Source organism: Etheostoma spectabile, chromosome 21, assembly GCF_008692095.1.
Source record: "Etheostoma spectabile isolate EspeVRDwgs_2016 chromosome 21, UIUC_Espe_1.0, whole genome shotgun sequence".
NCBI lineage: Eukaryota > Metazoa > Chordata > Actinopteri > Perciformes > Percidae > Etheostoma > Etheostoma spectabile.
This window is the reverse complement of record NC_045753.1, coordinates 7,604,977-7,617,023: the sequence shown is the minus strand read 5'-3', so window position 1 is coordinate 7,617,023 and position 12,047 is coordinate 7,604,977. Positions and strand designations below refer to the sequence as shown.

At 40.0% G+C, this 12,047-nt stretch overlaps 1 protein-coding gene and 1 long non-coding RNA gene across 2 annotated transcripts in view; one reads left to right on the top strand and one right to left on the bottom strand.

Annotated features, from left to right (window-relative positions):
* shisa8b (shisa family member 8b) overlaps positions 1–12,047 on the bottom strand; it is a 39,368-nt gene that overhangs the window by 13,038 nt on the left and 14,283 nt on the right. The window contains exon 2 of the mRNA XM_032501636.1: positions 10,439–10,557. Within this exon, the coding sequence (XP_032357527.1) occupies positions 10,439–10,557 (119 nt within the window). The remainder of the gene's footprint in view (positions 1–10,438; positions 10,558–12,047) is intronic.
* The window catches only part of LOC116670923 (uncharacterized), a 17,589-nt gene continuing 5,651 nt past the window's right edge, over positions 110–12,047 (top strand). Inside the window, exons 1-2 of the long non-coding RNA XR_004327154.1 lie at positions 110–279; positions 3,616–3,620. This is a non-coding gene — a long non-coding RNA (uncharacterized LOC116670923). The remainder of the gene's footprint in view (positions 280–3,615; positions 3,621–12,047) is intronic.

Here is a 12,047-nt window from a genome sequence, read left to right as displayed (position 1 = left end):
CATTAGCAGCACCTGTGAGTTTATCATGTGACAGCAAAAACGTGAAAGGCGGAGCAGTATGTCCTGTATGTCCCTTACTGGCTAACATATTTCAAGATGGCGGATGAATATGGAGCGTCTAGCCCAGTTCATGCAAAAGAAAATGTAAAATTTCAAGCCAGAAGGAATACTTGGAATCAATGTTGGCGGTAAATATTCATGAAAAAGGAGAAGTTTGTGAACGGGCAATACCGATTTTGATAATAAACAACTAAACATGTTACACACTAGACCTTTAATGTGCTCTGGGGGACTACAGGACTAACTAACAGTTCCATCCACTTAGACCAGTCAGTAAGCACCGTCACCTTCAAATAGCCAGCATGTACAGCAAACTACACGTGGCAGATTCATTATAATTCACCTACAGCCCCTTATCACACCAGTACTCCCATAATATGTTATGAATACTGCTTGCTCAAAAAGGGTGCCGGTTGATTTGCGGCAATTTGATTACACACATTTATTTGGGAAAATGAAGCATATGAGCATAATATAAACTGAACTAAAGATGTTAACCATGGGAGTCTGGGGCCCCCAGGTGCAGCTTTGCCTGGTCAGGAATCCAGCATTGCATTGGACCCTCAGAAACATCGTCACTTAACGGAATAATTGTCAAACTATCCTATCTATAAAGAGTAATGATAATGTTACAGTGAACATAGATGTGGTACATTGCAAGAAAACTGACAGGCTAAAGGCTGGTGTATTGATGAAGTGTCATACAAACACATTGGAATAAAAAGTCAAAATAGTTTCATTGTCGATTAATCTGTTGATTATTTTACAAATTAGTTGATTAGCTGTTTGGTCTATAAAATGTCAGAAAATGAAGAAAAATGTTGATCAATGTTTTTCAAAGCCCAAGATGACGTCCTCAAATGTCTTGTTTCGTCCACGAAACAGGACATTTGAGGGCATATTCAGTTTACTGTCCCAGAGGGGTAAAGAAACTAGAATATATTCACATTTAAGAAGCTGGAGTCAGTCAATTTGGACTTTTCTTCTCATAAAAAATGATTCAAACTGATTAATCAATTATCAAAATAGTTTGTCAGTTAATTAGTTTACAAATAATCGATTAATCTTTGCAGCTCTATAGTGTTGCAATTGTTTGGAAATACAAAGAGCAGCAGATATATTTGTGTAGAAAGAAATCTTGAGAAGAAGTTCAACCCCTGTATACTTTCTCAATTTCGCATATCTAGAGAATTGCTGCATGAAGTGGGTGTAGATTAGTAGATGTAACCCCTCAAAACTAGTTTAAAGCATACTGACACCTTCAGAGGCCCTGAAATACCAAGCTGGCTGTTGGCCGTTAAAGCTGCTGGCTGTCATTAAGCGTCTGTATCTGAAAATGATCTCTTAATCTTTGGGAGTCTGGGATTACTGATTGTACTGGGAATCTCTCAGGTGGGAATGTGTGCTGTGGAAGCATCACATAAATCCTGGATTAACACGAGTTCAAAACCATCTCCCTTTTACCCGAGGACGGTGACTTTTGGTGAGACAACGGCCCCATCCCTGATGGCCAGCCAGTCCCATGCTAAATGAACTGAGGTTAATGAACAATGGAACAAACTAGCTGAGAGAGTGAAGCTATGGCTATTAACATTAATGAAGTCCACTGATGCAGCCAGCGCACTTGATGTCAGCCTCGGGGATGGATGGGCACACGCACACGCACGCACACACACACACACACACACACACACACACACACACAACACACACACACACACACACACACTGTGAAATTGACAGTAAAGCGTATTGATCTTCTCCAACATGATCTCATGGGAATTAAGAATAAACAGGATGCCACTCTAGTCATGTCTATGCATTTTAAACCTTTAAACATTGGACACGAACAGCGGTCTCCTGGGTGAAAGTCGTGTTTGTTTGACCCATCCATCCACCCCGACCTCATGCCTACATGCGCTTTCTCTAATTGATGTGATATTCATACGCCATTTTGGGGATACAACATGTATGCTTGCCAATCTAATTTGACTTGCAAACGCAAGTCTATTAGTGCATGTGTGTGTGTGTGTGTGTGTGTGTGTGTGTGTGTGTGTGTGTGTGTCACTGGCAGAAGCACAGCATCAGAGACAGAAGATTTCATCACATCTGTGACTGTCAGTGCTAAGAAAGAGGTGTAAACAAATACTAATCACTTCATGCAGACATGACACATAGAGTGAGAGAATCATGTGTGTTAAGATGAAGCAAAGAGAATGTGCTGGTGAAACAGAGAGAGAAATGTGGAGGATGGCAGGATGCTCTGGTGGACTAAGTTAGAAAATTATATTGAAGCCAGAGGGGTGGAGAAATGTCTGGCGTTAGTCTTTACAGTAACAACATTCACACCTTACAACTCTGAGCATATACGTTAACACACACACACACACACACACACACACACACACACACACACACACACACACACACACACACACACCACACACCACACACCACACACACAGACACAGACACACACACACACACACACACACACAATTATCAAAATGCTGTAAGCTGATTAGCTAGGTGGATGTTTCATGTGTTGTAATGTTCATCGTGTGTGTGTGTGTCTGTGTAATTCAGTGCCGCTGTGCCAGATTAGCGGATTATGAGGAAAAAGCCCTTTTTATACTGTCATCAGCATCATTACCACTATCTTCATCATCATCTATTTTCTTTTTATCATCATCATCATCATTTTTACAGCCATGGTGTTGTTAGAGCAACAATAAATGTTTTAGACACACACACCGGTACTGTATATTCACTGGTTGTCATGAGAACCTTAGATGTCTGAAGTCTTTGTCCTTTGGAGACTTTTATTTCTACATTTTTACATAATTTTTCTCATAGGATTTCTACAGAATCTTTCTTGTATCAAGTCCTTGTATCAAGTCCTGTTTTTCCAGTGTTTTTATGATTGCTGGCAAACGGCCGTCCTTCCTGCAATTAGATTTCTGTTGGCCAGCACGAAGGTTAGCTGTACTCTGGCTCCCACAGAGGATGTTTAACAGAATTTGGCATTGAGCTTTGAGACAGAATAAGAATAATTTTCTCCAAAAGTCAAGTCACAATTTTTTACAAATTTGAGTGACACACTAGGCACACACTCCATTAATCACCTTTACAGGGTAAAATTGGTGTGCACGATGCCCGTGCTGATGTCCTCATGCCCATGTGCACATGCACTCACCCACACAGAAATACAAACGGGACCAATTAATGAGTCCATCTGCTTGGCCAAACCTTCTTTTTCCGGTACAAGGTTTCAGCAATTGCTTAATAGAGTAAGTATGTGTGCGGGTGCAAAGCAATACATAAAACAGGAACTGAGGGATTCTGGCTTGGGGTTGTGGATGTTAAAACTCCAGCATGGTAGCACAAAAAGTAATTTCTCCATTAAACACCACCAACGTCTGGCATCGGGATCTTTTAAGCGCAGAACAAGAAGGCAGGAATGCTGATTAAGAAGTTAAGTAATGTATTTTCTCACAATGTGTGTAAAAATACCCTGTTACAAGTCAAAGCACTGCATTCAAAATCCTGTTTGAGTAAAAGTGCTGCCACCAAAATACTCACACTATTAAGGTCCTGAAAGATGATTTTTTTTCTCATGAAAACAACATACTAATTTGTACACGCCAGTGTTTTCCCTACCATAATAAGGCTTAGGTGCGTCACCCAAGCCCTTTTGGCCACCCCCTAAACCAAACTAATGTAAAAGTAAGCATGTGAGTGTCAAAACTTAACTTACTAAATTACAGTACTTTTCTCAGCTCCATGCTTGCAGTTAGTTCCCAGTGGATTTTTTTGTTTTGTCATTCCTTTATTATCTGCTCTAGATTTTCAAACATTTTAAACAAATATGTTAATAACAAGTGTCCAAAATGTGATATTCCATTTTGGCTTATGCATCACGTGACATTTTCTTGAGGGAAGAACCCTAAACCCCCTCGCCCAATACTCAAGTCTTCTACAAAGCAAAACATTATCTTGTGGCACACAAGTTATTATTTAGTTATATTTACAAGTTATATTACCACAAGATAATAATAAAAAAAAATCATTGTTTCTGGACTTTAGATGCTCTTCTGTTAGTTTTGATGTTGTGGGACATATATAAACTACATGACCTCACATAAATCCCACCATCCGACCTTAGCAGGTCTAATCCGCCAAGCAGTCTCTTAAAAACGTACATTCCCAGACAACAAAACTGCATTCTCCGTTACATTTCGAGGGTAAGTATTTGCTAGCAACCGCTGCATGTTGTGAAACAATTGCAGTTGTATTAATATACATTACATTTAAATAGCGCTTCATCATAGACACTCAAAGCACTTCAGGGGGGAGGACTACTCTAACACCACCAATGTGTAGCACCCACCAGAATGATGCACAGCAGCCTTACGACGCCAGATGACACCACATATCAGCATGGTAGAGAAAGAGGGGAACATGTTTTTAGTGGTGGGGAAAACCGGAGCACCCACGGGGGAGAACACACAGAAAGGCCCGGGACGACCAGGGTTTGAACCCAGTACCATCTTGCTGTAAACCACCATGCTTTAAACGTGGTTAATGGGATTTGAAACCAAACTACTTGGTTAGGCTTAGTTGGGGATGATAGGTTGGGTTAAAATAATTGTGTTTGTTAGGTATGGAAGTGAAGCACGTTATGTACGTGAGCTAGGTTAAGTATGTTACGTAAACAGAACAGCGGAAAAACTAAATGGAATTCTATGTCAAATTATAAATGAATATGCCCAATCAGCCAATATCTCTGCAACTCAGTAATGCTCTCTAAAGGTGGCCAGACTTTCTCAATATGAGGTTGTAGCAAATGAGAAAAGAATAAGAAAACTAATTTTCTGATTGTAAAGTTTTTTGACAAAGTAATGCAGCAATGTCAACATGAAACATTTTTATTTTAGATGAAAAGAAGGATATCTATTTGTCAACATGCAAAGTACTAGGGTATTAATAAAATAACAGTGTTCTTATACACTGTGCTGGATATTTTGACTCCCCAGCTCGTCTGGAAGTAGTTAATTGAAGTTTTAGCAGAAGCACTAATGATGGTGAGACATTTAGATTTAGATTTTTCTGGGCCGGAAACTTAAGAGGAGTTTAAGTTTTTAGAAGTTAAAGGTTTTGGATGTAATGGGATTTCTCTCTCCGTCTCTCTCCCTCTCTCCCTCTCTCTCTCTCTCTCTCTCTTTCTCTCTTTCTCACACACACACCTAAACACCCTCTGCCTGTTGTTCGCGCTGGCATGCTATTGTAAATGCTCATGACCGTAAAACACAAAGAAAAACATTGAGGTCGACACATGTTTTGTGCAAACTGTGTGTGTTTTCTGTGCATAAATGTGCATCTTCGAGTGTGCATTTGTGTATGAAACGATAAATAAAAGAATCTAAAGTGCCGTGGGCAAAGTGATACAGGAGAGAGTGCATTGCGTGAGGTCTGTCATCACCAAGATGAAATATGAACTCTGTGTGTGTGTGTGTGTGTGTGTGTGTGTGTGTGTGTGTGTGTGTGTGTGTGTGTGTGTGTGTGTGTGTGTGTGTGAGGAGAGACAACAACGGTACGAATAGGCAGGCTTCAGTGCAGAGAAGAAAGCGAGAAAGCAGAGCGTGTACCCTGTCTGGCTTCAGTGAGATCATATGTGAAAAGTCAGTGTGCATCATCCTTTCCTGCAGCAGAGTCAGAGCAGACAAACTCAACCCTCTGCCACCCCTACATACTCAACAATCCTCGCTCTGCACGATCTGCTGAGTTGGTCGTACACATGCCTTTTGTCAGAATAATCAACGTGACGCGAGCCGGGAAGCAAAGATTTAAAACTGAGATCATTATTTACATGAAAAAGTACTTTGCCTCTCATGACCCCAGGGAAGAGTTAAGAGTGCAGGAAAACATTTTGGAGTGCTCAAAAAGCAACTTTTCTGACAGCTGGGCCAAAAAAAAGAGAGAAACATTGAAATTTGTTTTACAAAGAGTGATTTGTTACTGGGTCAAGCTGCTTCTGCAGTTGTCTCTGATAAATAGGTCATCACTCTTTGCTTCAAGCTTTCTTTCTGCAATGAGTCATGTTTGTTGGAGAATCTTAGGCCAAACGTTTGCCTCCTGTCCTCAGTTAACATACAGTAGCTGCTGATGTCATGTAAATCTCAAAAGCTGTCTGACTTGAAAGATTTTTGACCTTTTGGCATTTGTAACTGTTAAAGTCACACTGAAATGGAAGTTTGAGCATATTTAATTTACAAATGTAATATGTGTGCCTAGTTAAATTACCAAAAGGAATTTTAAAAAAGTCCCTCAGATTGGACGGGGGCTTAATTCACCACACACACACACACACACACACACACACACACACACACACACACACACTCTTAATTTACAGTCTGTCCTCTCATTCCAGGGTTAGGGTGTTTTGCCAGGGTTAGGGTGTATTGCTTAACACCCATGCCAACGTAAACAGTGATAGTTACATTGTTTGAAATGGACATATTTTTTACGTAAAGGGAGCGTAAATCCCAAAGGGATGTATTGAACAAAGCAATGGTTATTATTTTAGCTTATGAATTCTTAGTAAAAGGAATATTTTGTTGTTTCTGTTGATCAAAGGTTACATAGTCTGGCTTTACAGTGAATGCCACAGAGAGAATGTCAGCAGGCCTTTTAACACTTACCTCCAATCAGTTCAAATGTGTTCAATTACTGTGTGTGTAACGAGCATTACTTTTTCCAAAGGCCTCTGTCTGCCATCTTGTCTACTATGGAAAAACCAATACTGGTCATCTGTTTTTGCCCAGGCAATCTATGTAGTGTTCCATTTTGTCCTGTAGCTCAATTAGGGAACATTTTGCATTACATTATGTCTTTGTATGCCATATCTTAAACAAATAAAACACAGAGATTCATGCAACTTTTATCACAGCGGGAGGTGATTCATGATGTGCATCACTGACATGTAGACTTTCAAATGTCAACCTGTGAGCTTTTTTTTAAACCATTTTATGACCAAAAACGCATGACAAAAACATGTGTATATGGCTTTCAGGTGACGTGTTATAGATACTGTTTTCAGGCAAAGTTGTGAATTTGACCTTAACCTTCCCAACAATAGCTCAGACGAGATACAAGGAGGATGTGTAATGTGCAAAAACATGGAACTTATTAGCATCAATGGGTGTCATCATCAACACTGATTTTTCTGCCAAATCCCCTACCTTTTGCTATACTTTCACTTCATATTACCAGGTAGACTCACCCATGTCCCACGCCTACATTTACCTATTCAGATTTTTCATTCAATCACATTTTCTGCTGATTTTCTTTACAAGTGCTTGGAGAACATGCAATAGTTTTAGGACATCTGCCCCCCAGAAGCTGCTGGATGATCGCGTCAATCCCAAAGCAGATCGGTGGTTCTCAAGAGTGGGAGATTTAAAATTTCCCAGAACACTGTCGACAACTAAATAGGACATAAACCTTTCGAGGGCAGCAACACGTGGGTGCTCCGAGAAAATGTGAGAAAAGGGGGATGAAGAAAACATGGTAGGAATTGTGGAGTGACTGAAAAGCCAACATGTAGTGTTTATTTAGAAATAAGAGACTGAGAGAAAATCAGAGAAAGCAGAGGAGTGTTGGGCAATAACAAAATGATGTTTTGTCCACTAGCCAAATGGCTAGTGAATGTAAAAAAATTGACCAGCTATTCAATAGATTAACATTGTTTTTTTGGTTGGTGAATAATAAGAACTAGTTCGTAAAGTGGCTTGCTACTGCCTACATGTAGGCTACATTCACGATTCAACGTGACTAAGCTAACGTTATCTGTGTATGGCCAGTAAATACTTTCAAAATGTGGGCTGCAAGCTTGTTAAACCACTATGTCTTTTTTGCCACAAGTCTATGGAAAAAAAGTCTTGTTGGGTCCCATGGCATTACATGACGGGCGCAGAAGTTGTAATTCCACTGTTAGGCCACTACGTCAAATTGGCTTTAAAGCCCGTCATACTTCCTGGGGGCATGGGTGCATCCTCTAAAGACGTTAAAGGGTGCATTGTGCATCGGTATCTGACGCTGAGGGCCACTGACCAAGCGTCAGTATGTTGGGAGGGACAATGGGTTGAGTATGAGTACGTAACTATATACTAACTACTTTGTCATTGAGTAATAGGTATAAGTACTAATTAGCCTACTAATCTGTAGGCTAATGAGCACTTTTTCAAGTAACGCGCCCAACTTCCTGCAGTACATAAATTGCATCATAGCAGATTTACAGATATAATTTACAATTCTAATTTTCTCTGTACAGACACTGTACAATACAATAGTGTGTGCATTTTCTTCTGACCAGCAGCAGTCGTAGTCAGTCTTGGCGCCACGACACAAGATTCTATACATTTCTTTTCCAACCCAGCGTAACAAGCAGCTAATTTCAAGATGTCAACACGGTGGAGATCATGTTAGCTATTGAGATCAACTGATATGTGTCCATTAATTTATGGTTTGATAACTGCAAGGCCATGCAGTTCTGTAGTTCTGTAGTAGAGGGTTACAGACCAGCAACTAAGGTTACACTGTGAACTGAATTGCTTTAATGAACTACCTTTTTCTATTTACTCCATCACAGCCTGAAACATTTTTTTTGTACATGCTTCTTCTTACTGTACTGCAGGCTCTCTGTTTTCCTCTTTTTTAATGTTTGTTCCAGCTCGTGAAGCTGCTGCCCCTTTCAAGTGACTATGATCAATGAAACCCTCTGGATCAAAGCATCCACCACATGCAGTATGTCATATCATGTCTTAAGCAGTGTGTGAAATTCTACATAGTAAGAGCTGGACTCGGCAGGGGGCCTCTCATATTAGTCACTCTACCCCTGTCCCTCCTCTGAGACACACAAACTATTGCGCACTCACATGTTCACATGCAGGCCTGCCAAAACGCAGACTAATCCATACACATGCACAGTCAGTTGCTCTTTTGCAAAAACCAAATTGAGCAAACAGTACAAAACATGATTACACTTTTACTTTTAACCCTGAAGAGTGACATGTACCTTGTCGAGATCTGTGTTATATGCAGACTGCTGTATCTGCATGTACATAGAATGTATAGAAAATGACTCGTGCTGCACATAGGGTGCAGCCTGCTTACATTAACCTACTAATGAAACCTTACAGCATTTTGATAAGTGCGTGTGTGTGTGTGGGTGTGTGTGTGTGTCTGTGTCTGTGTCTGTAGTGCGCCAGTGTTGCACGTGCAACAAGCATGTGTTCTATTTATAGATATCTCCTGTCCTATCCCCTCATCCCTACCTACATTTAAAATGCTCCGCATTGTTGAATCTAAATCTAAAATCATGGGTGTTGATGGTTAACATTTTGATGTAAAATAGATGCCAATACAACAGCCAGCAGCACCGCAGAGGGTCAGAAAGTGTAACACAACTAAAAAACAAAGTTTGTTTCCATAGCAACAGATAAAAAACCGTGGCTCGTCACTTTTTGTGTTCTTCCTCTCCCTATTAGGGGGTCATGTGATTGTGAAAAGCTTTTGGCTTTAATGAGGTTTCACCAACGTCTGCCTACAGCATTCAAGCTATTATAAACAGACAACTTAAAACAATCAACGCTGTATCCAGTTCCCATAATACAGCCATGATACCAAGACTACATTTAATACTTTCTGCTAAAGATGATTCGACTTTTTATAATAAAATAAATTAAAGAAATAATATCTTAATACTGTGTGTCTGCTATTTAAATGATGAATGGTTGTTTGTACAATACATTTTAGTCCTGTGATAGATCATGCCAACTCACATCAGGCTGGAGCTGATACGCTCCAGTAGATGAGCAGGTTAAAATGGATTTTTTTTTGCCTAAAAGGAAGTTTTTCCTCGCCACTGTCGCACTGTTGCTTGCTCTGGAGGAAACTACTGGAACTGTTGGGTCCTTGTGGATTCTGGAGTGTGGTCTAGACCTGCTCTATCTGTAAAGTGTCTTGAGATAACTCTTGTTGTGATTTGATACTATAAATAAAATTGAAAATTGAATTGAATTTTCAACTCTTCTGTCATGAAAAATGAATTGGAGTGAAATTAATTATGTGCATATGATACTGTCCATAATGCAAATAGAAAAAAGGGAAACATCAATCAATCATTTTGGCTTCTTTTTTAGTCATTTGGCATGGGAATGTGATTCTCACTGACACGCATAATGCCAATGAACTGTTCTCACGTACGCCTAGACATGTAGGTTTTCTACTGCAGATAGTAGCACTGGTAGTTTATTGTTTGTTAACCTGAATGTACCTGTGTGTATGTGCGTGCGCGCTCTCTCTCAGTACTCACCACTCCTGCTGCGCAGCATCCTGGCTGAAACGCCGTTAGCTCTCCCTCCGCTGGGCGAATTGGCCGCAACGTTTTCCACTGAGCTCACCTCACCTCCCTTCAGCACGTCTGTCAGTGTCCTGGAGACCAACACACACATACACACTCACGGTTGAATCAAGGTTACACTGTTGAATAAAAAAAAAAAAACGAGCCCTTATTACTTTATCTGACCTCATGCACATAGATAAGGAAAACAGTGGCCACAATAAACATTATTCATATCATCCTTCAACTTGAAAAATAATAATAAAAAGGGATGCAATTATTTGTTCACGTTCGAGTAGTTGCACAGTTTCATTCTAAAGCAGCATCTGTCTGTCAGGGAATGAAATGACAAACATCATCTGTGTATAGATGTGTATAGTTGGTCCCTTGAGAGGACTTTCCTGAACACGCTGAACACACCTGTCCTTCCTCAAACACACACACACACACACACACAACACACACACACACACACACACACACACACACACACACACACACACACACACACACACACACTTAATTTACAGTATGTCCTCTCATCCCAGGGTTAGGGTGTATTCACTATGAGTAGAGTGTGTGTGTGTGTGTGTGTGTGTGTGTGTGTGTGTGTGTGTGTGTGTTTGTGTGAAGGAGGTGGTGGTGTGTATGTACAGTTTATCTGTGGGGTGTGTGTGGTGGGGTTTAGAGTAACAGAGGTTAACAGAAATTGAAAGAAATGATCACATGTCCATGCAGTCAAATCAATACCCAGAGAATTTCTAAAGGCATATTAATATCTTTGTTTTGCCATTTGCTGTACGATATTGAGCAGTCCATACATTTACATCAAGGGATTGACTGCTTTTTTTGATTTTAGATTTTTCATGTTTATTTGAATATGATGAATTGATGAATTGATGAATTGATGAATTGACTATTGCTAATTTCCAATGCCCATCCCTAGATGTGCTTTTAAACAGTCATAAAAACAAACGTTAAACATTGCCACAATTAACATACATAAAATGCATAAACATACAAGACACCTACATCTGTACCCAATTTGAGTATTTTGTCTTTTATTTTGTATTTTGCTGGACATAAATAAAACAAGTAAATCATTTGTAACATGATACTGTACAAGCTTGTATTTGTGAATTTTAAAATACATTAATCTATATGTCATTTTATGTTCAAGTACCCCAGTACTACAGTTCACAGTCTTTGGCATGTCCTGTTGGGTCCAGTAATATGCTCATTGTGAACTACCCATAATTTCATTATCATGTGACCTTACATTTAGGAAGATTACTCTTTTCCTATTGCATTTCACAGTCCACATCCCAAATTTAATTCTGTCCGTTTGTGCTCGGTAAGACGCGTTTTCATGAAAGTGGCTCATCTCAAGCTGGGTGTTGTGTTCTCTGTGTCCTCTATGATGAATTCCAGTCAGCTGTTTTTGACTAGCGGCCTTTTAGCTGAGCGACATACGGGCGACATACGGGCAAAGATGTTTGGACTCGGGGCTTGTTGTGTTTGGATGCAAAGGAATGACAGCATCATCACACACACACACACACACACACACACACACACACAC